Source organism: Myripristis murdjan, chromosome 16 (assembly GCF_902150065.1).
Source record: "Myripristis murdjan chromosome 16, fMyrMur1.1, whole genome shotgun sequence".
Taxonomy (NCBI): domain Eukaryota; kingdom Metazoa; phylum Chordata; class Actinopteri; order Holocentriformes; family Holocentridae; genus Myripristis; species Myripristis murdjan.
The window spans coordinates 31,316,738-31,344,147 of NC_043995.1; the positions used below are offsets into that span (position 1 = coordinate 31,316,738).

The following is a 27,410-nucleotide window of genomic DNA, read 5'->3' on the forward strand; positions in this document are numbered from 1 at the left end:
TGGATACTATATCAGCAGTTTAGTTATTTTAATGTAATTTTAATTTTTACATCCTGCTGTGCGGCGGAGGGAGACTGAATAACAGGTGAACCAGGTGGAGGAGCTGACTGACATCACCGCCTGCAAACCGCCTTTCCTTCATGTTAGTGTTCATTTTTGTAATTTAAAATGAAAATCAAACAACCACTCGTTTCCTTCAAAGCCGTGTCTGAAAGGCCTGCTGTCTGCTCACCTCCCGGCAGGCTCTCAGCTCCTCAAACTCCCGGGTGGTCCAGTGTCTGTCCTTGAAGAAATTGGTGGAGTTTCTTTTGTAAAACAGGTCCCAGTTTTTCTGCGCTTCCTTCTCCAGCTTCATCTGCCTGAACTCGGACACCAGGACCCGGTCACAGCCCAGCCTGTCCCGCTCCTCCGGGGTTAAAACTCTGCCGGAGGAGCTCTGGGTTTGTCCGGGGACAGACGCCGGTGTCTCCTCCTCTCCAGCTCCGGCGCCGGAGCCCCCCGGCTCGGCCATGGTGAAGCCCCAGCAGATTTACCCTTTTCTGCCTTTTATTCCAGTTCCATTCCTTGAAGCCGCGGTCCAAGTTAAACCACACAAACTCCACAAACACCGTTCCTGTTGTTTAACTATTTTCCAGCGGCACCGGTCACTCCTGGAAGTGTTTTATTAACTAAAACATCCCCAACTTTCCACTCGTGTTTCAACTGTGGGGTCGGACATGTTGTCCGCCGCATGAATCCTTCCGTGTGGGAATCAGCACAGTGTCATATTCATAGACATAATATACGTATATTATGTCTATGGTCATATTTACCAGCATCCGCAAATTTAACAGACTGGACTCTCTGTCAGATAATATGCACCGTGTTACACCTCATGTTATTTAATATTTGCCCATTAAAAGACACTTTCCTTTGATGAAATAAAAGAAATAGAATCGCTGATATTTGTTCCGCGACGGACATCGGCAATATTTGACAGTTGGACCAAGATACTGAACTTCCGGAAAGACATGCAAACCAACACACACACACACACACACACACACGCACACGCACGCACGCACGCACGCACGCACGCACGCACGCACGCACGCACGCACACACACACACACACACACACACACACACACCACCCCTCTGTCTCTTCTCCTTTATTTGATAAATTTCATGTCGAGTAGGCTACATTATTTATATAATAATAAATTATGATGAACAACAAATTAGAAAATGTGGGGAAAAGAAAGAAAGAAAGAAAGAAAGTAAATTTGAAATGTCTGACTAATTGAATTTTGTTTGTTTGTTTGTTTGTTTGCCAGCAGTCCAATATGTTTTGATATCGAAATATGTAAAAATCTAAAAGGAAGGGTACATTTTTAAGCCAAATCATTTTATGGATGTAATATTTAGCCAAAACAATAATCAAATTAATTAATAATGAAATGAATTAATCAGATTATGTTGATGGGAATTTTGGCTCTTTGACAGGAAACGGCTCTTGTGGCTCCGATCAAAATACAACAGAACTCAGCACCGACATTAAGGTATCATGAATCATTATATAATAGTTATTGTCTTATTGTCTTTATTGTTTTTATTTTTCTCTGCTCTTTTGAAATTCAAAGTAGCTGCCCAAGGTTATTTCAACTACATGAAATAACCACAGCTCATAATATTTTGTGGGTGTATTTTGCAGACTGCACTCGTGTGTCTGGTTAAAACTGGAGGACAGATAAAAACACACACTTCTCATTTTACTCGGGAATAAAACAATCCGAATGTCTTAACTCTAAGAATAATATTTCTAACATTTTTTTTTTTCAGGACAGACATAATCATGAGAAAAGGCGCATGTTACAAAACCTAAATATAAAACCAAAACCATGAGGGAAACATTTTAAATTGATCCATCTCTCAGTGGAATAATCCGTCTGGTTTTATCACTCAAGCACAGAAAGTCTCACCACTCCTAAGAAAATATTTAATCTGGTTTTATTAAACATAAGCGTTTACCAGGTATGGTTATAGATGCAACTGTTAGTACAGATTGATGTGTAAATACTGTGTGGTTGTACATAATGTGTGTTTTATGTGTGTATCGCGAGGATTACTGAAAAGTTCACATAATCACTGAAGCAGTGTTGGTTTTATAATGTCTATAATAGGCCTATAGACATTGTAGACATAAATACATTATATAGACTCTATATAATGTCTACACGGATATTAATTAATACTTCTGCAGTAAAAAATACCGGAATTAATTCAGTTATTACTTATTTTGCATTAAATCACAAGAGACATTTAATGAAGGAAGAAACAAGACACACCTACTGACTGACTTTATTTATTAACTTTTATTTTGTTACCAATATTTTAAATTCACCTTCTTTCTCTTTTTTAAATTTTTTGTTTGTTTGTTTCTTTCTTTCTTTCTTTCTTTCTTTCTTTCTTTCTTTCTTTCTTTCTTTCTGAAACAGGTTCTTCATGCTGGGAAACAGACGCGCTGTTTTTCTCCTCGTTCGCCCGCAGCGCTGTGATCTGATTGGTTCGCCGCGAGTCCACCTTGTCCGAATCTGCCAATCAGAGCGCGGCGCTGCGCCCCGCGTGGCGGAGGCGATGCGTTTGACAACAGTCCGGAATGTTGGGTGTCGCATCAGTTTCCTTCCTGTCGGTGCGTTTTGGTGCGTTTTCTCCGCGGCTCCTCGCCTCGCCGTCCCGCAGAGGGCTTCAGTCGGACCCGCCCCACCCTGTCAAGTGTGTGTTTGATTATTTTCCAGTGTCAGATAAGAACGAACCAGTCGGACAGGACGCACAAAGGATCAAACTCCAGACAGAAAGCCGCATTTTATTGTTATTAGCGACCGACACCGAGACATGGCTATGCCAGGATACGGAGCTCTTCCACCGGGCGGGGTAAGACGCCACTAAAACCACCAAGGTTGACTTTTATTCAGTTTTTCAGACAATAACTGTGTCCGACAGGCCGCCCGCAGGTTCCCGGAAGTGGCCTAATTGCAAAGAGGGGTGCGTTCGGGACAAAATGTGTCCATCTGTTTGCTGTGCCAAGCTCCGCCCGGCTGAATGTTCTGCAAACATCACGGAGTCCAAACTACTGTCATTGCAATATGCAGGTTATTTATTGAGCTTAGCTGTGCTTAATAGCCCAAATAAAGATAATAATGCATAGATTGTCTCGATATGTGGAAATTTGCTCATCAGACAGTTTCCAGTCAAACTTCCTAAAAGCTCTCTCGGTGGGGCGGGGCCTGAGTCGGGGGGTTTGATATTTCACTTTTGGAGTCACATTCTGCAGAAACCTTGTTGTAGCTGAAGATTTGTCTCTGCAGGAGGAAACTGTTTGGCTTTCTTGCACTTGAAACTCTGAAACTCTGAGCTCTTTATCTCCTGCAGCCCCTCCTCAAGGGTGTGTGTGTGTGTGTGTGTGTGTGTGTGTGTGTGTGTGTACGTTGGGGGAATCCAGGTTTGAGTGATCTAGAGAAAGGGTGGGGGCTTGCACAAGGGCTGAAGCAAACACACACACACACACTCACACACACACACTTACATAATCAAGTGAAGCCATTGATTCCGGGTGTTGTCATTAAGTTTTGTAAGGAGAAACACACACACACACACACAAACACACACACACACACTTGATCTAGGGCTGGGTGATGTGGACACAACCAAAGATCACTATTGAAGGCCTCTATTGATTAATTGATGCAGGGACGATCATTGATGCTTTCAGAAGATATTTATTGATCAGAGGTCAGTAATCTGGATATGAAGATCAATCAAGCAAAACAGAGCAGCTTCATCAGCCTGATAAGTTCAGAAAACTGCATCTCTTTACTGTCATACAGCCTTTAAAACCCAGGAAAGACGACTCTCATGCCACATAAATCCATAATCTCAGATTATCTGGTCTGGCGACACACCGACGTGGTGTTGGTGTGTCGCCTGGTGGTTGTTCAGGTTGTTGTTGCAGACAAACCGGCTCACAAACCGCACAGGATCTGACCCCAGAACTGACACCAAAATCCCGTCTGAAACAATAATCCCAGTTTGGTTTGCTTTGCTGGATTCTCAGCTCTGATTGGCTGATGGAGCCAATGAGCAGCAGGTGTTTCGGACGGTTCGGATGGTTTTGTTGGTTTGCGATCGGATGAAGTGGCGTCACCTTGTGGCCAAATGTCGGTACTGCAGACCCGTATTTGTCTGGAGTGTGTAAACTGTCTTTGCACCGTTTTCAGTTTTCTTCAGCAGCTGCATTTTGTTCATTTGCTCTGCCTGTGTGATGCTTTTCAGGAAACAGCAACACAGCAGCAATACGATAATGACATTAATAATCATTTTTGTTACTATAGTAACATCAGTCCAACTACAAGAATGACAAAGTGTTTTATAGGCAGAAAAACTGAGGACATTCTGCATAAACACACAACAAGAAGCAAAAGATGTTTTGCTACAACAAAATTTGCTCTTGTTGGCTTATTGTTATTGCCATGTTATTGTATTTTATTAACAATGTTATTAATGAAATGCTTGAGTGCCACTTTTCTTCACTATTACACACAGTTAAACCTGTCTGTCTGTCTGTGTGTCTGTCTCCCCTCTGTGCCAGCAGCAGGACCCTCTCTATGGATATTTTGCGGGTGTGGCTGGACAGGTAATACTCTCACAAAATATTTTTCATGCCAACATTCAAACTTTGATCTGTTATGCCGCTGGCCTGTGATTTTGTGTTTCTCAGTGAGCAGATTTTGTGTTTCTGCATGAGCATCACAAACTGAACCAACGTAAAGCGACAACCTGAGCTCATACCGGGACGTATTTGATGTTTCCCAGATTCTTTGTGCAGCCTCTGTGTGTTTTTCTCTCTGACAGGACGGCCAGATATCAGCGGAGGAGCTGCAGGCCTGCCTCACACAGTCCGGCATCTCTGGCACCTACAAACGTAAGAGCAAAAACCAACACTGTGATTCGTCCAGGCCTCCCACTGGCCTGGAAAGTGCTTGAAAGTTTGTGGATTTTAAGGAAAAAATGAAATAATAATAAGTATTTGTGTAGCACGTTTGTGAAAGTGCTTACAAGGAGCAAGATATAAAACAGCAGTGACAAGATGTGCATAAGGTGTACTGTGAAACTGAAACAGTGAAACAAAATAATAAAAAGGCATAAACTAAGGCCTTACATTTCTTGGAAAATGAAGGAATGGCTATGTAAGTATTTAATTTCTCATTAAAATGTAGTGCTCAAATTCCCGGGAAAGCATAAAAATTGATTTGGTGATTTTTTTTTTTTTGTTGCACATTGCTTTTTGCACACTGGGTTGTACTTAGGTTATTCTGTTGTACTCAGATCTTGTTCTGTTATACTTAGATCTTATTCTTTATTTCTATTTTTTTATTCACTTAATTTGTAATCTGTGGATACTGCTGAAGAAAATGTGAATTTCCTGCGGGATGAATAAAGTATCTACCTACCTACCTACCTACCTACCTGATCTGAGTCGCCCTGATGTGATAAACTCCACCCATCTGGTCCTGCCTGCAAGTTAAAACAAACACTGCTGTGAGTTTGTCTTTAATGTGTGTGTGTGTGTTTCCTCCTCCAGCCTTCAGCCTGGAGACCTGCCGCCTGATGATCCACATGCTGGACGTATCCTTCCGCCGACAGCCAATCACAGGGCTCAGGGGAGTGATTGACAGGACAGGAAGCTGATAGTGGCGGGACAGTTTGGGCCAAAAAATAATTTGGGTTCATTTAAATCCAAAACAAGAACAGCCTGAAGAGTTTTATTTCAGTTCTTTTTTTTTTTTTTTTAATTTTTGACAATTTTTTGGGGAATAATTATAATTTTTTCTTGTACTGTAATTTAAAATTATGTAATTATAATACAAATTACAAATAGTTTTTTTTTTTTGTTTTTTTTTTACCTTAATGATTTATTTATGTATTTATTTGTTTTGGTGATTTTTTGTTGCTAATTTGCATTTTTTAAACAATATTTTACTGTTCCTTTTTTGTTAAATTTTCATGTCATTGTCTTGTAATGTTTTAGTAATTTCTTTCAAATTTTCAAGTTATTTCTTGATGATTTGCTCATTGGCTTTTTTCCCCACATTTTTTCCCCCTTGTTTTTGAAAAAAATCAAGTGAATTTGCCCAGAAATGAGTCAAACATGAGCCAATAAAACACAACATGGGATTAATTTTCACAGCTATGCCGATGACACACAGCTGTACATTTCTGTCTCAGACGATGATACAGATTAACAGACTGCTCCAGTGCGTTGATCATATCGGCTTGTGGATGTCCCATAATTTCTTGTAATTGAGCAAAGACCAAGGTTTTAATTTTCAGAGCAAAGGCCCAGAGAAAGATGCCGTGTACTCATGTAAAATTTAGTTTAGTTTTTTTTTTTGTTTTGTTTTACTGTGTGAAGCACTTTGTTTGACGTGAGGTCTGGTTGGTTGATGCGGCGAGGAGACGGGGGAGGCCGTGGTGTTTTGGTCCTTGACTGTCGGCTGCCAGCGGGACATGTCCTGCAGCATGGGCTTCCCAGAGTTCAAGGAGCTGTGGGCGGTCCTGAACGGTTGGAAGCAGCACTTCATGTCCATTGACCGCGACCGCAGCGGCACGGTGGAGGGCCCAGAGATGCACCAGGCGCTCACCTCCATGGGTAGAGACACGCTCACATCCCCAAATCAAACTAAGAGAAAACGCCTCTGTTCTCTGTTGCTGGTGGACGACAGATTGTGATTGTGATGCTTTTTACATTTCCAGTCAGTTTGGAATAAACTGGGCGGTCAACATGAGCAGCAATAGCCACCATGACTCACACAGAGCTTTTAATGATTAAATATTTATTCAAATTAATTGAATTTAAATCCCCCTATTTTTTTAATCTTTTCATTCAGTTGCATTAATTATATAACCGTACCGTATTTAACTGTTTATTTAACTGTGTAGTAATTGGAAAATAATTCAACAGGGAACTAGATGGTGCATATTGGTATACGTTTTACATATTCTCAAATTCTTACTTCTGTATTTATTGTTGTAATAGTACTTTTGGATTAAGGCACATATTTTTACATAATGCGCATGCTTTTTTTTTTTTTTTTTTTTTACAAATTTGGATTCATGCACAAAGAAGGATCAATGCACATAGTATTACATAATGCACATAGTTTTTTTTGCAAATTAGGATCAATGCACAAAGTGGGATTAATACACATATTTTACATATTCCGCTTTTTTTTTTTTTTTTTTTCAGAGTTTAATGCACATATTTTTATATTTCTTTATTGTTAGAGGTAGAGGCAGGGGAGGCAAACATCCAGCCTATATTCATCACCAGCTTTGTTCATACATGCCGGCTGTTATGTGATGTTCTATATTGTGTTTTATGAGTTTTATTTGTCAGTGACGGCCGCATTAAAAGGAGCCGGGTGACAAGCCTCCTTTACCGGCACCGACACAATGGGCTTTTATTTTCGCCGTATGCTCCTACAGTTTGAATGACAAAGACTCATTGACCATTTAGGAAGGGGGAAAAAAAACAGAAAAAGCAATGAAGCAGCTGACTCACTTTTCTGTTTTACTGGCCCACAGCAGGAAAACATCAAATCTGATTACAGGCCAACAGCATGACACTCGTCCAAGTGAGATTCTTAGCATGTCTCCGCTGCCTGTCACTCAGTGTGTGTTGCTCTGAAAAGTGAGTCAGTTTAAATGCCTTATGTTGTAATGTGAATGAAAACACTCAGCAGATGTTTTACTGGCTCCCGTGTGTGTGTGTTGACGTCCAGGTTACAACCTGAGCCCGCAGGCCCTCAACTGCATCATGAAGCGCTACAGCATGCACGGCAAGATCTGCTTCGACGACTACGTGGCGTGCTGCACCAAGCTGCGCTGCCTGACCGGTGAGCCCGCCGCCGTCCGCCGAGGCTTTCAAAAATTCAATGTGCTGCCGTGTGACCGTGACGCAGCCATCGTGTGTCAGAATAAAAGCATCTTTATTTTATTCCGCTGTCTCAAATGAGAAAACGGTTTTCCAACATTGTAGTTCTTATCCTTGACATTGAAATGACATTTTTAAATTGTTCACATTTTGCAAGACAACGGTTAGAAATATTAATTTCCTACATGGTATGATGTGTTTAGTGAATCGTGAAGCCACAAAGATGATGAAGCAAAAATGACTAACAATAGAGCTGTTGTGTGTGTGTGTGTGTGTGTGTGTGTGTGTGTGTGTGTGTGTTTTCCAGATCTATTCCGCAGGAGGGACACGGCTGGACAAGGCTCTGCCACATTTCAGTATGATGATGTAAGCTCCCCTCCCTGATGCCGCTGTGATAAACTAAACCTCTGTATTGTTGTCATGAATTTGCTTTGCACAAAAAAAGATTCAGACCGTGATGTGACCCGTTTGACCAAATTATTTTCCTCCTACCAGTGTAGAACAATGAGAATTATACATTAACACACCTTTGTTGCTGAGTTTCTATGTCGAGTTATATTGTTTATATAGTCAGTTAATATAGTTATATAGTTTATATAGCTAGTTATAGTTAAAAGTGGAACAGCCACAAGCATGTGAATTAAAGTTGTTTGCTTCATTCAGTCCTCAAACTTTCTCTGTTAGCAGTGTGCAGTGTTGCTGTAACGCTGCCTGAATTTATCTGAAGTTGTAGGATAATCCTCCTAAACCCTAACCTAAACTCAGCTGAACTCTTCCTTCCTCTGAAAAAGAATATTTTACTCATAATTCATCATTTTTGTTTGATGCACTTGCTGTGTGCTGCCCTCGATCCCTGATGAAGAAGGTTTTACTCAGCCGCCTTCATTGTAAAGTCATATTCCAAAACCACCAGCCATCTCTGATCCAGTGGGAAAATCTCAGGCGGTAATTTTATGATTTTACAACAATGTGTTTGGGAACTACTGAGCATATGACTTGGTCTGTGTATTGGATTATGGATTATGTTGCTGCCGTTCTTTGGAATATGAGTTTACCATGAAGGCTTGGAGAAAAACTTTGTGGGGGGTTGAAGGCAACGCACAGTGAGAACTTAATACAAAAAGTATGCATGATGCGTGAAGTATGCCTTTAAACGTCTTTGGTAAAGTGCACACACACACACACACACGCACACAGTTCTGATCAGGCAGAGATATTTTATGTAATAAGTACTTTCTGCTACAAACTGACCCCTCTCTCTCTCTCTCTCTCTCTCCCTCTCTCTCTCTCTCCAGTTTATCCAGTGCACCATGAGCACATGAAGAAGAAAGCACCAAAGCGAGGGCACAATAACCTTGTCATTCCATTTTGAACAATATAGAAAGTATGTCTTCATTGTTTCTCTAACACCTCGTAGTCTTCTCTATGTGTTTTTTTTTTTTTTTTATATACTTACCTGTGGTTGATTTTACTTGTTTGTACATAAAAACCAGAGCTAAAACATCACTGTCCTGGATATTTTGGAGAATTAATACAAACTGTAACTGTAATTGACTGATAGGAATATAACCAGCAACCACTACCAAGTGATGACCATCTCATGGGCTTATATGTTGTCCTAACACTTTAACACCGTGTTGGCAGTGTTGTTCATCCTCAGTGAGTTTGCTGAGGGTCAGGACAGGCTGTGTAGTCGCCCGTCATGTCATGTATGACTGTACACGTGTGTGACGTGAATAAACATGAACATCACCACTATAAACACAGAGTTTGTCACGTCCTTTGGCTTCTCTCTTTTTTGACAGTTGATATCTGTTAGTTTTTATTTTATTTGTGTGGTTTCTTTTCAAGCGGGAACAGCAGAACTGAAATCTGAGGATTAAAATGTACAGAAGGAAAAATGAAAAATGAAATCAAAATGACGAGCTGGGATGGATAACAGAAGTTAAAAAGAAGCAGAAAAAACTGCACCATTATAATAGCAGTTCACCAAGGTGCGAGTCACCTGGCTTTTAAAGGGGATGGGAGATGGCGCTCTGATGGGTTTACTGCATGTTTACTGCATGAAGAGACTCAGTATGACTCTTTCGAACCAGGAGCCTGGAGCAAACAGCCTTTTCTCCACAGTTAAGACAGCAAAAGTGACTTGGAGAAGCCCTGATTGCACTTAGGACACGCTCTTCAGACTGTGGTCTTGTGAAAAATGAACGTAATCGTAATGAGCATAAATAAATTTCCCAGCATAGAGGATTTCGTGGAGGAGAGAAGACTAGAGACAGGAAGAAGTAAAAGTGATAGTCTGGAGGTCGACATTTCCCTTCAAAGTTAAAAAGCCACCTTCAGTTCCCAACTCATGACCTCAAGTTCTCCGCTGGGAGGAAAAAGTTTGACTTTATTTAAACCAGGATCAAAACCTGAACCAAACAGCTCCAGCTTCTGGACTGAGGCGTCAGCAGACCCTCTTGTGGAGAATCCTCAGTCCTGCGGCTGGACTACAGGCCTGTCCTGCAGGAGGAGCAGCATCTTATGAGCACAAAGTCCTTATTGTTTGCATTTGTCTATATGTATGAATGTCCTATTCTGACCTGCTGTTGGTGTTTGATGGGTTGTGCATGACCTGAACTAAATTGTCTCAAATTCTCCCTTTGGTAAAGTGATGGGATGCCCCGTCTCCTCTGAGTTTAAAAGTTTCTTCACCTGGCACTGTGTCTCCAGCCCGGTTATTATTTGCACACGGCTTCTATTCGACCAGTATGGAGCCAGCATCTGAGCATCTCATTAATATTCACTGCACCTTTTCACATCATCTTCAAATATCCCAGTCTTACATGAGAATCTTAGACTAGTGAATGGATGTCATGTCTTCATCTCATTTTGACAGTCCCGCTGTTCAGGACTCACCCTGGGAGGTCGGCTGGGCCGCATGGCAGCGCTCGAACATTTTGAGGAGGACCAGCTGGTCTGGCATGCCAGCGATTGTGCAAGTCTGACCAAATCTAAACTGCTTTTTATTCGGCAGTGTCGCAACACACAAGAGACAGACCCTGGGAACAATGAAGAAGTCGTGCAAAGAGGTTCACGTAATGACTACAATACCACTGAAATCAGAGAGAAAGCTCATCCAAGTGAAATGCAGAACAGACCAGGCAGCGGAACACCGACACACCAAATCATCTGCACAAATGTCTTGTGTTTGTGTACATGCATGCGTGTGTGTGTGTGTGTGTGTAAGTCTGTGCATGTGTGTTTGCATGCACATGAGATGGACTTTTTCAGTAAAACTAATGCAACTACTTAGATCTTTTTTTTTTTTGCCCACTCTCACAGATGGTGGTTTAAATCTCTGGATCTCTTCGTTGCCAAGTTCACAGTTTGTTTTATACAGATAATGAATCAACACTAAAATGCAACTTTAACTAACTTCAGTCCAACAGAAGGACAATGCAAATGGTCGAGAAGTAGGGACTTTTAACAGAAACTTTCTCATACCCCTTTTCCACCAAAGAGGTTCCAGGGCTGGTTCGGAGCCAGTGCCTGATTTAGTACCGGTTATTTGTTTTTCCACCGCCCAAGCACCGGCCAAACTGGTTCCAAACCGGTTCCAGGCAAGCACCAACATCGAGCAGGGGCCAGAGAAAGAACCGATGACACGACCCACCACGTCATTGGTGGACGGGGTTACAGACCCAAACGGGAACAGGAACGCTATAAACGTATAGCTAAACGTAGTCGTCGTTAGTTCCGACCACGAATACAACGGGTAGCCGGCGATAATTGCGTTTTTCGCCTCTGGATCGCAATGTAGGCTTGTAAAGACACGAGCAGTATTTTCATCGCTACGATGAGGTCGTCCATGTTGGTTGTTGTGATTCCGAGCGAGCGTCTCGCACACCCACGTGATCACGTTTCCCGCTGACGTAATGACGTGGCTCTGACTTGGGTCCACTTGGCTCTTGGCCGGTGGAAAAGCAAACCGGTTCTTTGTTGGAACCAGTTAAGCACCGGCTCTAGCACCAACACTGAACTAGCACCAGGTATTTTTTGGTGGAAAAGGGGCAACAGTGGAAAGGTTTTTTTTTTTTTTTAAATCCAAAATGCTGCATATCAAAATAAGAAAAACTAATTATGAGATGTTTATCATTCAAAAACTCTGTAAATCTCACAGACCAGATCTATAGAGGATCTAGACAGTCAAAAAGTCAGAAGCTGTTAAGAAGCTGTCATTCATTTGAATTCTGTCCTCTATATTCCCGCGGTGTAAACAGCTTTGACACTTTGGTTTCTTTTTCACGGCTAACTTGAAACCAGGCTACTCTGGGTCAAATGGAAAATACTGGATTTCTTCACTTTCTGTCAGGAACATCAGAGCGGTCAAACCAAAGACAGAAAGAAGCCAAAAGAATCCCAATCTGTTTCGCCTCAAAAATGCATGTTTGCAACCACTCAAACACAACTTCTTTTTTTGGTCATTTCGCTCCAGTGTGATCTTGTACCAGTTTCATGTTTGCGGTCAAGAAGACGTTGATGCCCAGTTGTTTTCACTGCAGGAGGATCAGCGACAGACCATCTCTTATCCTGCTGCCTTTGCCCATCATGCATCTGGGAGGCTCCAGTTTTCTGTTCAGCAGGCTGCTTACAAATGTTTCTATTCCAGTAACAGTTTGTTTTCCTCAAACACTTTCTGTCCTGAACGCGGCTGCGTTCTGCCAGCTTTTGTGCAACAACAGCTCGGCCCCCGGGCCGCAGAGCAGGCACTTAATCACACATAATCATAACCTGATGTTGAGTTTCTTGTAAAATGCTGAACAGGAGCGTCAGAGCATGTGGACTGTGGCTGCTCTGAGACCAGTTTGGATTTCACATTGTGTTGAAAGTCGTATGTTATGTGACCCCAGCGGTGGTCCTAAATCAGTTCCTCTGCTCCCAGAAACAAGATCCACCTCCGTCGATGTGCTGCATCTCCAGAGCACAGCAGCACACAGGAAAGATCACAAACCTCCGAGAGGATCCAGACGCTTTCTGAGATCACGGAGAGCCATGATGCAGTGGCTCTGGTCGGCTCTGGCGCTCCTGCTGTCCCTGCAGCGTGCGCACGGCAGGACGGAGGAGAAGCCGTCGTGCAAACCGGTGATGGTCAGCTTTTGCGAAGGCGTGGGCTACAACACCTCCATGCATCCCAACGGAGTCCAGGGCTACAACCTGCAGCAGATCGGCCAGGTGGTGGTGACGGGCTGCTCGCCGGACGTCGCCGCGTTCATGTGCCGCATGGTCGTACCTGAATGCATCGCGGGGCAGGACGGCCGCGCGCAGCCATGCCGCTCCTCCTGCGAGAGGGTGAAGCGAGCCTGCGAGCCGGCCCTGATAGACCGATGGTTAAGCTGGCCAGAGAACATCAAGTGTGAAAATTTAGCAGAGACCAACTGTGTGAACGTGAGTATGATGTGGAGACCACTGAGGTGCTGCCACAGTCAAAGAGACAGTGCTTTTTTTTTCCATGCAGGTGTGATTTTTCTGTTTTTTCAAGCTAGACTTGAGTTAGACATGTCAGATTAACCATCACATTATGAGATTTCCTTGTGCTCTTATTCACTGTTTTGCTCCAGTGTTTGCAATAAATCACTCAAATTTATACGGCACATTTTGTAGTAGTTTACATGTAGTTCACAGTTAAACAAAATAAGGGATAATGCAGAGTCATGTAATCTTTACTGCCAAATAAACCCCACAGCCTGATCAAGACCCCCATGCTAAGCAGAATGGTTTCATTTATTTTACTAAATTGAACAGCTAGCTGTTCATTATCCTACTTATTCCACAGCGACTTATAAAATAGGAGAATAATTTGACATAGCATTGCTAACTTTGAAGTAGTCGTAGATTAGTAGATTAGTTGCAAATTAGTTGCTGCAGAATTTTCAAGATTAAATTCAGAAAGCTACGAGATAAAAACTATTACTAAATATTCTCTGAGGTTAACGTGGTAAATTCATGAGAACAACTCATAAATTTGAGAGAAAAAAGCTTTATAAGAAAAATGCTGCAGGCCTGATACACGGCAAGCAGCGGGGTCTGCAAGCCATGAAGTTCCATAATCAAAAAAAAAAAAAAAAAAAGAAAAACACAAATTTTCTCATAAATGTGTGACTTTTAAAGTCAGATTTGAAAAAAAAATAAATTCTCTGAATTTCTATGTTATTTTTCTCATAAATTTACAACTTTAATTTTGGAAATTCTGAGGGTTTTTTTTGTCTCATCTCTCCCGCCCCCTGCCCCAGCTCCGTATTTTTGTTTTCTTCCTGTGGTGGCGCTAAAACGCTGTCGTACATCTCCACCTTTGATGGGAGAACTAGTGGAGTTATGAGTCAGGAGTGTTGTTTTGTCAAAGTCCGCTGATGGAGGTTTCTTCTTGCCCAGGTTCAGGCCTCCATGCCCCCCACGCCGGCAACCTGCCAGCCAATCAGCATCCCTCTGTGCATGGACTTGCCCTACAGCGACACCGTCATGCCCAACGCGCTGGGACACCAAACGCAGGACGATGCGGGTCTGGAGATCCATCAGTTCTTCCCCCTCGTGAAGGTGCAGTGCTCGCCTCACCTGCGGCCCTTCCTCTGCTCCATCTACGCCCCGGAGTGCACGTCGGGCCAGGCGAGGCCGCCCTGCAAGACGCTGTGTGAGCAGGCCCGCTCCGGCTGCGAGCCGCTCATGAACAAGTTTGGCTTCCAGTGGCCGGAGAGTTTAAAGTGTGACGCGCTTTCAACGGAGTCATGTGAACACGTAAGTCTGCGTCCGCCGCTCAGAGGGGATGTAATGATAACTTCTAATCAGTAGTCATGAGTGTGTCTGTCCATCACAAGTATCAGTGTGTACCGAAGAGAGACAGATCGATTATCAGTGTCGGCCGATATCTGCACTCAGACGCCAGATCAACAAAAATGTCTGCAGGCAGCCGTGTCTGAGAGGAGGAATGTTAGTTCTCCACTTTATCTGGTTGTAAAACCTGTTTTTTTTTTTTTGTTTGTTTGTTTGTTTTTACCATTTTTTAATGACCTGCAGACTATTATTTAGTTGATACATTTTGTAATAAAAGTAAGTGCACTGCAGACGGAGTGCAGATCTGCTTCAGCAAACACAAACAAACCATCCAATAAATTAGTGTTAAATAAAAGTTTGTTTAAGAGATGACCTGAAATTTTTGAGGAGAAAAATGGAAAAAAAAAATACAAGGAAATGATCTTAAAAATAAATATTACAATAAAATAAAACTAAAAAATTGCCAGAATTTTTTCAAAAATTCAGGCATTTTAATTCCCGGTTTTGCTATTTTTGCCAACATCGACTGAATTTCTCTGAATTTCAGACTCTCACTGACTCACAGCTAAAACAAGTAGTCGTCTGCGTATTGGTGTTTCTAGTGAGAGCAGTGAGAGCTGCAGCTTCTCCTGCAGTGTAGTTCGCTGTCTCGTTGTCTTTTAAAAGTGCTGATTACCAGAAAATGAAATAAAATAAAAACAATCAGCCAGCCAAAAGTGTTGCTACGAGCAAGGAACGCATGAATCTTGTTAATTATGAGCAGGGCGAGACAATTCATTGTTTTACCGAGATATCTGGTCGATAGATATCTGCCTTTTTTTTGAGTATCAGATGTCGGTGTGTCCATGCCTTCCTTCTCCGATATGAAAAAAGGTCATTCTGCAGCACATTTGTTAAAAGCTTTTGAACATCAATTAACAGTATCTCATCTTTTTTTGCATTTGCAACATTATATTCTATTCTATTTTCAAATTTCAAAGGAATATTAACACAAAATATCAGAAAATCAGAAATCAGTTTTTAAAAAATCTGATTAGATGGACTCTAATCAGGACCATGTGTACCTACAGAGAAAGTCACCCAAATCTTGAATAAGTGTGTTTGTGTGTGTGTGTGTGTGTGTGTGTGTGTGTGTGTGTGTGTGTGTGTGTGTGTTTTGTGGGGTGCAGTTTGGAGTGAGCAGCAGCGGCGAGATGTGCGAGCCGCTCACCATATCGATGTGCGAAGGCCTGTCCTACAACCAGACGAAGATGCCGAACCTCCTGGGACAACAAAGCCAAAGAGACGCCGCCATCAAGATGTCCTTTTTCAACTCGCTGGTGCAGAGCGTGTGCAGAGTGGACATCCGCTACTTCCTGTGCCTGGTGTACGCCCCCCGCTGCGTGGAGGGCGAACAGCAGAAGCCCTGCAAGTCGCTGTGTGAGAAATCCAAGCGGGGCTGCGAGGGGCTGATGAGCAACTTTGGCATCCAGTGGCCGGAAGAGCTCAACTGCGACTCCTTCCCAGAGGACATGTGTGTGACGGTGAGCAGCGGACGCTTGGCTGAGTCAGAACAGTTCCGGTTACAACTGAGTTAAATGGTTCAGAGTGTGTGTAATGTTGTGTATTTATGCCCTCAAGCAAAGAGTTTCCTAGCTACCTAGTTCAACCCATTAGTTGAATTGTCGTCACACTTTAATTATTTGAGCGTCCACTTTATCAGCTCCACCTGTACAGTCTAATCTAATCCAGCTGTTGTGCCATAAAGTTTCCTCTCCTGCTGCCTATAATGCTCAGCTTGTCTTGTTGTCACAGTTATAGAGGTGTTCATTCACTTCTATGTTTGGCATTGAGCTCATAGTTAGTGCTGCTGTTGGACTGGACTGCACTTTACTGACAGCTGTTTCCACTATTCTGCCCCCCCTCATGTAAAATAAATAGGGAGGATAAAAAAGTTGAAACACCTCTCAATGTAATGCAGTCCAGTACAAAACTTCTGCAAACTACAACCTCAATAATAAACACAGAATTAAAGTGACACATTCTCCACAATGTCAACAAAAACTGAACATTATGAATTTTTTTAAAGGTAGAATTTATAGCAGAGCTGCTGAGGTGAACTGCATCAGACTCATTAGACTTTATCAGGCGGCTGACCAGGTTGATCATCCATGATGTTATATTGAATTTCATCGGTAATAAATTGGCTAAAATGAAAAAAAAAAAAAAAAAAAAACACAATAGTTTGATTGGAATTTTCTTAACTTCAATGTGTGGAAATCAGGTTTAGTAAGTCGACTTAAAAGCACTACCATTTTAATACTGAAAACCAGCCAGTTAAAACAAAATGCACTTAAGCCAGTTAAACTGGATCTATAGTTTAGCTGGTTTTACTAAATAGCCAGGTAGAGTATGAAGAAATATCTTCATGTTGCCATTAATCAACAGGGTTAATTACAGCAAAATAAAGGACCCTTTGTTGAATTTATGTTTGGTCAGTTTATTTAGCTGGACACTGATTTATTAATTAGATCCAAGCTGACCAGATCACGTTGGAAAAAGTCAGTTACTGCCACCTTAACAGAATTGAATTAATTAAATTATATCCAACACAACTCATTTAGGTGGAAATTGTTGACATAATTGGATGGAGTAAGTCCAATATTTTTATTTTTTTTTTTTTTACGCCTGCTCCCGGCCAAAGATTTTCCTCGTCGACTACAAGCCGTTACTTCAAACTGTCAGTCGAATTGTCGCTGCACTTTTTAATTATGTGAATATATATGTTCTTGTGGCATCAGAGAATGGTTTGAGTTTGCTGTGCTACATTACAGAAAAATACAAAACTGTAATAATGAGCTGTTAAAATGTTAATTTCTCTAGTGCATGAACGAAGCGAGTCGCCTGTTAACGAGACAGAATGTGTTGAAACAACCAGCAGCGGTGCTAGCTGGCTAATGTTTGGCTATTTTTATGCTTCAGATGATAAATTATGTTTGAGTTTGATGAATGATGGGTGAATTGCCTGCAGAGTTTGAAACGATCCACACTTTAGATTTTCTGCCCGATAGAGACTGATAACCGCAGAAGTCTGCACCGATGTGAATGCACGTCACCACTTCCTGTGTCCGTCATTTCAAATTAAAATCCCTCAAAGCATTTCATACATGGTCCAGCCATATAAGATTTTGATCTTGACTTGTTGACAACATGGCGCAGCTCCTGAATTGAGATTTTTTTTTTCTGCAACTAACCAACCAGTGAAAAACACAATTACAAAATTCATTCATTCATTCATTCATTCATTCATTCATTCATCTAAATGGGAGCTACTATACAAAATGCTGCATTGAGTGAATGTGACTGATCCATTATTGGTACCCAAGATTTCATTTCTAACCAAAATGAACAAATCCAACAATTCTTGGTCGTGAAAAATTAATTTCTGATTGATCATTTATGTTTCATCAGTTTACTGAGCTGCAATCTCTGACCTCTCACTCTGTAATGTAGATTTTGGAAGTGACAATACACCTAATCTGACTCTTACTCTCCGTTTCCCTTTTCTTTCACAGGAAGGCGACAGTCCTGAGGTATTTCCAGATAAGTTGCTCTCAAAAAACTAAATGTTGCTGTAAAAATATTAAAGATGCCATATGCAAAACTGCCAAGGGTCCAGTGAAGTGCGGACCTTTAGACTCAACTGGCAAAAAAAAACTAAAATAGGCAGTCTGATGAAGAGAACCATGAAGACTCAACCATCAAATTAAGTACTTATTCTGCTGTTTTTGCCAGCTGAGTGTAAAGCATCCTCACCAGGCACATAATATTACATCATATTCATATTATCAGGCAGTAAAAATCTTACTCGCTGCACATTTAAACACAAGAAGAAAACGCAGTTGCACGCTTTGTGTGATTTTTTTCCTTTGTTCCCTCCAGCGTCTGCGTGCCGACGGGGTTTTGGCGAAGCTGAACAACCGCGGCTACTCCGTTCACGGCAAAGGTCGGTTTATTTCTCACCACCTCTGCCATCTTTACATTTTCTGCAGTCCCGAGTCAGAGCCTTACACTCACAATGGCATTTATTTTCCTCTAATTTAGCCTTGAGTCTGGAGACGGCCCACATCCTGCTGACTTACAAGGACGTATCCTTTGCCGGCGCAGTTTTTCACAGCTGGACTCAGTGATTTTTTTAGGGATTTGTTAGACAGATCAAAGTGAAGAGGAGCAGTAAAGACGGTTGTGGAGTCAAAGGTCCCAAACCTGAACTCGACCCTGGTGGAAATGTTATGCTACGCTCACGATGCAGCGTAACGCCGGCTAAAACACAGCAGAGGTGGTAACGTGAAAAACCCACGTTAGCTCCGTTGTGACTGACTTAAATTCCACATCTTACTACAATCAGAGCAAAATATAAATGTTTTTATTGTTTGTACTTCACACATCAAATCTTGTGTTAAAAAGTCAACAAATACTTTTACAAAAATTACATTCCTACCAAGATTCAAGATTCAAGACTCCTTCGTTGTTATTTATTATTATTGTCATTGCTCCATTCACAACGTCAGTGATGATCAGATGAACTGGAGCTCTGACATCACAGCCGAATTCCCAGTTGCGAGTTTTCTTGAACGCAGCGTTAAAGGTAACGTCAGTACATTTGGACTCGTTTAATTATCAGATCTTACGACTAAATCAAACAATGCATTGACTTGAGAGTAAAAAAATTTCTTCGGTCCGATAAATGAAGTGATGTCAGGTGCAGCAGAGACATGTATGATGTTTCGGTTTGGGTCCTGAGCGGCCGTATCAGGAGGACGGCTCCGGCTCCCTGGACGTGGCCGAGTTCTCCAAGCTGGAGCAGTACGTCAGCGTCACCAGGAGGGAGTACCTGGAGAGCTACGAGTGGAGGAACCAGGGCTTCCTCAACGAGCCGCAGATGAAAAGGGCTCTGCTCGCCCGCGGTAATACCATAACACATGCACATATTTAGGAGTACGTTACCTTTATGCAGGTTTTTTAAAATCAGTGTCGTCTCTCATTTTGCTGCTCCTGCTGCTGGATGAAAATCCGGTGCAGCAGCGGGAGAAGCAAGATTTTTCTCATTCCTGCATATTTCTGAAATCATCCCAGTGAGTTTTTTAAAAAAAAATTTCATGGGGCAAAAAGAAAAAGTCATATCATACGACGGCGTTTTGGGGCCATTACTGGAGGCAAAACAAGAAGATGGAGCCAGGGGAGGAGGGATAGCATTCAGAGACAAAACTTCTGACATTAAAGTCGTAAATTTATGAAAAAAAACCTCACAAATTCTGAGATAACAAAGTTGCAAATTTGCGAGAAGTAGTAAATTTAAGAGATTAAACACTGATTAAAATCATAAACTCCAGTAAATAGAAAACAGACATCACATTGGAGGAACGTTGCACTCATTTAAAAAGTGAAATATCTTTTTGTTGGCAGTGTGCTTCAGGACGAGCAGCCAGTTCAGACTTTATCTCCACTGACGAGTGTGTGTGTGTGTGTGTGTGTGTGTGTGTGTGTGTGTGCAGGCATCACTTTAGACAAGGACAGTTTCAAGGTGCTGTGGCAGCGGTACAGCTCCAGAGGAGGCATCGACTACGATAACTTCATGGCCATGATAACAAAACTCCTCATCCTGAAAGGTAAAAACACCTGCACCTAATCCTAATCTGTGAGGTTGTTTTAATCTGCACCGTTTCAGCGTTGTGATCCTTGAATCAGCATCACTTCAAGTTGAATCTAATCAAAAATCCATGCTTTGTACCGTATTCTGGGATGTTTGGCAGAGTAAATAAATAAATAAATAACTAAAAGAAGAAGAAGTAGACCAAACCATTTGTGATTCTCCTCATGTGTCCGCTGGCTTTAGATTAATTTAGTTTTCTGTATTTTCTGATGTTACCCAGTTTTTTCTTTCTTTCACTTGTTGGGAGAAAAAAGAACAGGTATTAGCAAAAAAAAAAAAAAAAAGATCCAAGACAAAATGTAGTTGTGTATTTTATCATTCATCATTAATTCATTCATTCATTCATTCATTCGTTTGTTTGAGCTCATGAAATGCTCCCAGTGAAAGTGGATGTGATCAATATTTTAATGAACTTTGATTACCCAGGGTCAGTTAAAACATCAGGAGGTGAAATATTATCATGCCCACTCGTATCACTGGTGTTACAGAGCATGTCCGTGTGTGTGTGTGTGTGTGTGTGTGTGTTTATCCTCTGTCTCAGATCGTTTCGAGGCTCATCAGGTCAACATGCCGTGCGACTGTCAGATCGCCAGCTTCTCCTTCAAGCAGGTCAGTTCACTTTACAGTCAGCAGACTGACAGCAGTTGAAATATAACAGACAAGTAGCCACGTTACCAGTTTAACTTCATTTGTCAGTAGCGTGACCGTAACGTCGCTGTTTTCCAAATCAAAAAGCTTTTAAGTAGTGAAACTATTTTACTGATCAAATAGCGCGATAGTGTCCACAGAAGCTACATTTTCCCAGGCATTTCTCAACCTTAAACGCAGGAAATGCGTCCTTTGTGGGCCCTCTGCGACCGCCGCAGAGACTTGCCACACTCCTCCGAAAAATTGTAACTACACAGACCACAAGAGCTCTGATTGGTCCGCTGAACTACATCACGTCCGGCATTTGGCCCCTCTGGCTTCACTGCCTGCTGTAGCACCACATTCCAATAGTTTTCACCTCACTGCTTTGCACATTTGTTTGTATTGATTTGTGCATTTCAGTTATTTTGCACCTTGTTTTGCACTATTTGTTTAAGAAAATAAAACAAGTAAGTGTACGCAAGTGCAGCCGACAGACGCTCTTCTGTGTGACGTCACATACCTGTGCTGACTGTCTGAGGAAAAAACATTGGAATGCAGAGGCAGAAACTTGTTCTCTCTCTCTCTCTCTCTCTCTCTCTCTCTCTCTCACACACACACACAGACACACACACACACACACACACACACACACACACACCACATGTCATTTTTTGCCAAGCTGTTACTGTTGGGAGCAGGTTTCGGCTCCTGTGGTTTGAACCAACTTATTGAGTTTTAAGGTCATTTACACTTTGTCCTCCAAATGGGCCCTAATTTCAGCAGACATGCAAACACAGGTGTGCACACAGAACACACACACACACACACACACTAACATACACTATATTACCAAAAGTATTCGCTCACCTGCCTTTACTCATACTATGAACTGAAGTGCCATCCCATTCCTAACCCATAGAGTTCAATATGATGTCGGTCCACCTTTTGCAGCTATTACAGCTTCAACTCTTCTGGGAAGACTGTCCACAAGGTTGAGGAGAGTGTTTATAGGAATTTTTGACCATTCTTCCAAAAGCGCATTGGTGAGGTCACACACTGATGTTGGTCGGTCGAGAAGGCCTGGCTCTCAGTCTCCGCTCTAATTCATCCCAAAGGTGTTCTATCGGGTTCAGGTCAGGACTCTGTGCAGGCCAGTCAAGTTCATCCACACCAGACTCTGTCATCCATGTCTTTATGGACCTTGCTTTGTGCACTGGTGCACAGTCATGTTGGAAGAGGAAGGGGCCCGCTCCAAACTGTTCCCACAAGGTTGGGAGCATGGAATTGTCCAAAATGTTTTGGTATCCTGAAGCATTCAAAGTTCCTTTCACTGGAACTAAGGGGCCAAGCCCAGCTCCTGAAAAACAACCCCACACCATAATTCCTCCTCCACCAAATTTCACAGTCGGCACAATGCAGTCTGAAATGTACCGTTCTCCTGGCAACCTCCAAACCAAGACTCGTCCATCAGATTGCCAGATGGAAAAGCGTGATTCATCACTCTCCACTGCTCTAGAGGCCAGTGGCGGCGTGCTTTACACCATTGCATCCGACGCTTTGCATTGCACTTGGTGATGTGTGGCTTGGCTGCAGCTGCTCGGCCATGGAAACCCATTCCATGAAGCTCTCTGCGTACTGTACTTGGGCTAATCTGAAGGTCACATGAAGTTTGTAGCTCTGTAGCAACTGACTGTGCAGAAAGTCGGCGACCTCTTTGCACTATGCGCTTCAGCATCCGCTGACCCCTCTCCGTCACTTTACGTGGCCTACCACTTCGTGGCTGAGTTGCTGTTGTTCCCAAACGCTTCCATTTTGTTATAATAGAGCTGACAGTTGACTGTGGAATATTTAGGAGCGAGGAAATTTCACGACTGGATTTGTTGCACAGGTGGCATCCTATGACAGTTCCACGCTGGAATTCACTGAGCTCCTGAGAGCGGCCCATTCTTTCACAAATGTCTTGTTTCACAGTCTGCATGCCTGAGTGCTTGATTTTATACACCTGTGGCCAGGCCAAGTGATTAGGACACCTGATTCTGATCATTTGAATGGGTGAGCGAATACTTTTGGTAATATAGTGTATATACACACTTCCCCCACATTAGCATGTACACACCACCTTTTTTTTTGTTCTTAATGTGAAACATGTTGTGTGTTTTTGTTGCTGTGGTTTGTAGCAGTAAAAGCAGAGAGAGCTCAGTTTCATCAACTATTGAAATGAACTTTTTTTTTTTTTTGCCTGACTCTGTTTGACTGACAGTTTTATTGATCACTAAGGGCAATCACTTGGAATGAAGTTGGTTCAATGTTAAAAAAACAAACAAAACAAAACTATTACTATTATTACTACTACTACTGATAATAATAATAACTTTAAAACATGCTGTTGAAAGTTTTCATGATGTTTTCCCTCTTTTCACAGTTCCTCAAATCAACAATCATCTGAAGATAAAAAGCAGCTTGGTGAACGGGACAAGACCTTTTTTTATTTTATTTTATTTTATTTTATTTTATTTGATATGATAAGTTTTTTAGAAATTGAAACCACTGTATGGTTTTAAACCTTTCATCATCTTTATAATCCAATTTATATTTTACTCATAACATTATGATTATTAAGCGCTGAAAGCGGCGTGTCAGGTCAGTTTAAGAAAAAAAAAATCTTTTATTACCTTAAATATTAGCAGTAAAATGCATTTCAGTATGAAAACAATAAGACATAATAAAATAAAATGAAAAAAAAAAAAAAAACTGTAATATGCATATTTAGCAGATTTGTAACTGGATGACAAGCAGAAAGGAAAACCTGCTCTCTCCTTCCTCAGTGTCTGCCCTTGAGCAAGGCACTTCACCCCCAAACTGCTGCAGTGGATCACGGTTACCCCTCGGTGAAAACCTGCAGACAGAATCCAGTAATTCCACCAAAACTCAGGCGCTAAATTTATCTTTACAATCGGCTTACAGTTTCTGTCTTCTTTTGTCTATAATATAATAAAAGTATTTATTCAATCTTTTTAATGTTTTACTCAAAGTTTCCATCACTAAACAGAGTCTCTCTGCAGTGTTGCTTTAAGGTTCTCGCTGTGCTTTATTTTTTGAGATTTTTTTTTCATACATTAATGATCACATACATAAAAAAAAATAATAATAATAAAAAATAATTCCCGGGCATGGAGGAACATCTGACTGAGTGTTTTCTCTCATTTTGATGGACAGTTTCTCTCTGTATCCATCACCGTATATCTACTTTTTTTTTTAATTTTCACCTGAACCCCTGTGTGTCAAGTTTTAAAAATTAAATTGACCAGTTTTGCAGATACACACAGTTTTGCTGGTGGCTGGTGCGTTTGAGTGAGAAAAGAATTTAGGAATTTTGAGAGCCGTGGTCATTGAACACATCGTGTGATAACCAACTGGAAAGAAAGAAAGAAAGAAAGAAAGAAAGAAAGATGAATGTTGTGCCTGCAGTGCAGCTGCTCACCAGCAGATGGCGACACAGACTTCATAATGCTGCAGGCTGGCAATGAGATTTTTTTTTTTTTTCTCCCCACCACATATAGACATGTTGAGCATCAGGGTAAAGCAACAATATATATATTTTTTTATTTTTAGCATTTGTAAAATATGTTATCCCACTCTTTTCACCCTTTTTTCCTTACATAATTTTTCCGTTTTGAGTTTTTTTTTTTAAGATAATTCATATTTCTTTGTGTGTTTTACATCATTATTTTCTATTGTATACACAGTGCGCTGCTTTTTAAAGGATTCCAGGTAACACACACACACAGTTTTAAAAAAATTCATATATTAGAGTTATTTTGACTAAAGTTCAGGCAGGGATTCTTCCTCCTTACATGTACACAGTATTTAGGTGATAAACCGTCCTCACGTCGGTTAATGCATATTTTCCTTGTCTCTTTTTTCAAATTAGTGTCTTTTCTTTGTTTGTTTGCAGTCATGTATTTCCTGTGGTTTGACTTAAACACACCTGGTTTATTAAAAACACCTGAAGTCACATTTACAGGTCGTCTCCTCGCAGTTTCCATGTTTGTTTCATGTGATATGACACAGAATCGTACAGCCTTAGTCAAACACACGATGCAGTGTGTGTGTGTGTGTGTGTGTGTGTGTGTGTGACTGACACGGACAGGAAATGAAACGTATGGATCCTGTTTAAGCCTCCATGAGACGTTCAATATCCTGAGTTCATGTTTTTAACGTTTGTTGTCGGGAAGTGTGTATGCATGTACGTACGAATGTGTGTGTGTATGTATGTGTGTGTGTGTGTGTGTGTGTGTCATGTTCTCAGTTACAGTGCAATAAAACATATCTGAAACCATCCCTGTGGCGACATCGTAAACATCCAGAACACACACACACACATACACACAGATACACACACACCAGTGCAAAGTTAAACATATACTGTATATAGCAGTGTGTTTGTGTGTGTGTGTGTGTATGTGTGTGTGTGTGTGTGTGTGTGTGTGTGTTGTGAAAAAAATTCTCCATCTTAATGAGTCCATCAGTCTGATCTTTAGTCTTAAAATCTTGATTTTCTTAAAAGAATCAAAAAAAAAAAAAAAAAAAAAAAAAAAAATCAACCAGTGGGATTAGATAATCCCACATGTTTCCAGTGCCGTTTCATTTGGTTCAGGAATATTCCCTGGGAACAAGAATAATCTGTTGAAACGAGGCAGTGTAAGGATCAAGAAAATGACACCTGGGTCAAGACAGTTCTGGAAACAAACTGATGAGCGTTGGAAACAAGTGGGATTATCTCTATTTTATGTCGTTAAAAAAACAAAAAAAACATCTTGCAGCATAATCTTGGTTCAAACATCCAGATTTAATGCAAAATTCAGTCGCATTCCTCAATCCCATGCACAGATAATTTCTCCAATCCTGCACGCTGCACCTGAAAGCACCGAGGGAAAAAACAATCAGTGTTTGGCGTTTTTATTTAATTAAAGGACAATTAACTGATGATCAGAATCATAACTGATTAATTTCCCGTCAGTTAACTGTCATGGATTAACCAGATTAGTTGTTTCAGCGCTAATTATGACAGATTTTTATTTTCCTGTGTCACTGCCACTTAGTCTCTGAACAAAGTGAGGAGCTGATGGACGGTCATCGGTCGGTGTCAGAGGTCAGAGGTCAGAGGTCAGGCTGATCTGTCTGAATGCTCTTAACAAGCAGAGAAACCATTAAAGCAACTGAACTGGGAAATAACACTCTGCTGTGGAGAGCCCAGTCCACTCACTGCTCCCTGTGTGTGTGTGTGTGTGTGTGTGTGTGAGTGAATACCTTCCCATGTGTACATACATGTTTGCATACACATGTTTGATGGAGTGGGTGTGTGTGTGTGTGTGTGTCTACATGTGTACCGATCCAGTTATCCATTAACAGAGAGGCCAGCTTAGATTATCTGACTTCCTCTGTTGGATTTGAAGTAAAAACTGAAGTTTTCCCCTCCCGTCCTCGTTCCCCTGCTCCGGAGCCAAACGGGACCGCCGCCGGCCCGAAACAGGATGAAGACCGATCGGTTTGGTCTTAAAACACAAATAAGAAACTCAGCGCACCAACAGTCTCAGAAATAAATTCCCCAGCAGAGAGGATTTGGTGGAGGAGAGAAAAATTGACACTGAAAAGCAAAAGTCTGGAGGTCAAAGTTAAAATGACTCAGGTTTTCTGCTGGAAGGAAAAAGTGTGACTTCAGTTAATCTAGGATCAGGTCTGGTCCTGGCAGGCTCGGCTCAGACCTCCACGCTCCACAAAGTCCTTCATTGTTTGAGGTTTCCATACTTCTTCCTGCTCCAACTCTGTCTCCTAAAATGAAGTTCCTGTACGGCTAAACTGAATTCTTAACTACAAATTAAGTTACAAATTCATTTCAACATATTTCATATATCATGTTGAGCATTTTTGATGCTTAAGTCACCAAAGCCTTTGGTTAGGGTTAGGGTTATCTATAAAAAAACACTTGATTACATTAACATAATGTAATATATGTAATGTTTGAAAATAATAAACACCACTATCGCTTCCTGCTGGACTCAGACTTTGAGTTTTTCAAATTGTTGAATTTCCACATGCAGATGCAGGAGGATATCAAGTAAAATGAAACGTCAGCTTTACATTTATTTCTGTGTTCAACAGATAATGTGTGTTTCAGGAACACACTTGGTACACGACATGTCACCAACACTGAACGGCCAATAAGAAGTTTATGTTCACCCTTTCATATTCACACACGTACATGCAATACAAATAGCAATCATGATTTCACAAAGGTGAATTTTC

At 41.4% G+C, this 27,410-nt stretch overlaps 3 protein-coding genes across 6 annotated transcripts in view; 2 read left to right on the plus strand and 1 right to left on the minus strand.

The window, feature by feature from the left end:
* mettl6 (methyltransferase 6, methylcytidine) overlaps positions 1-737 on the minus strand; it is a 70,823-nt gene extending 70,086 nt beyond the window's left edge. For all 3 annotated transcript variants that reach the window (XM_030072928.1, XM_030072929.1, XM_030072927.1), the window contains exon 1: positions 233-737. In XM_030072928.1, coding sequence (XP_029928788.1) covers positions 233-511 — 279 coding nt within the window. In that variant the 5' untranslated portion in view covers positions 512-737. The remainder of the gene's footprint in view (positions 1-232) is intronic.
* A 1,907-nt stretch (positions 738-2,644) lies between these two features.
* On the plus strand, positions 2,645-9,728 carry sri (sorcin). Of its 2 annotated transcripts, none has more exons than XM_030071459.1 (8): positions 2,645-2,913; positions 4,628-4,672; positions 4,891-4,960; positions 5,621-5,664; positions 6,541-6,688; positions 7,821-7,934; positions 8,280-8,338; positions 9,268-9,728. In XM_030071459.1, exons 1-8 carry the CDS (start codon positions 2,875-2,877, stop codon positions 9,292-9,294), a joined length of 546 nt encoding a protein of 181 aa, XP_029927319.1. In that variant the 5' UTR covers positions 2,645-2,874; the 3' UTR covers positions 9,295-9,728. The 2 variants fall into 2 exon arrangements, with proteins under 2 accessions (XP_029927319.1, XP_029927320.1); XM_030071460.1 differs by having other exon boundaries at positions 4,631-4,672.
* A 3,193-nt stretch (positions 9,729-12,921) lies between these two features.
* LOC115373851 (uncharacterized) lies at positions 12,922-24,246 on the plus strand. Its single transcript, XM_030072447.1, has 10 exons — positions 12,922-13,402; positions 14,387-14,746; positions 15,952-16,305; positions 18,337-18,354; positions 18,704-18,767; positions 18,866-18,909; positions 19,578-19,728; positions 20,317-20,430; positions 21,016-21,083; positions 23,527-24,246. Exons 1-10 carry the CDS (start codon positions 13,010-13,012, stop codon positions 23,548-23,550), a joined length of 1,590 nt encoding a protein of 529 aa, XP_029928307.1. The 5' UTR covers positions 12,922-13,009; the 3' UTR covers positions 23,551-24,246.
* The last annotated feature ends 3,164 nt before the right edge of the window (positions 24,247-27,410 follow it).

Excerpts from the sequence above, each read along its gene's own strand:
- LOC115373851 (XM_030072447.1), top strand. The coding sequence starts at position 13,010 with ATGATGCAGTGGCTCTGGTCGGCTCTGGCGCTCCTGCTGTCCCTGCAG. Across the intron at positions 18,768-18,865 it reads CTACTCCGTTCACGGCAAAG|CCTTGAGTCTGGAGACGGCC; the intron begins GTCGGTTTATTT and ends CCTCTAATTTAG. Across the intron at positions 19,729-20,316 it reads AAGGGCTCTGCTCGCCCGCG|GCATCACTTTAGACAAGGAC; the intron begins GTAATACCATAA and ends GTGTGTGTGCAG.
- sri (XM_030071459.1), top strand. The coding sequence starts at position 2,875 with ATGGCTATGCCAGGATACGGAGCTCTTCCACCGGGCGGG. Across the intron at positions 4,961-5,620 it reads CATCTCTGGCACCTACAAAC|CCTTCAGCCTGGAGACCTGC; the intron begins GTAAGAGCAAAA and ends TTCCTCCTCCAG. Across the intron at positions 6,689-7,820 it reads CCAGGCGCTCACCTCCATGG|GTTACAACCTGAGCCCGCAG; the intron begins GTAGAGACACGC and ends GTTGACGTCCAG.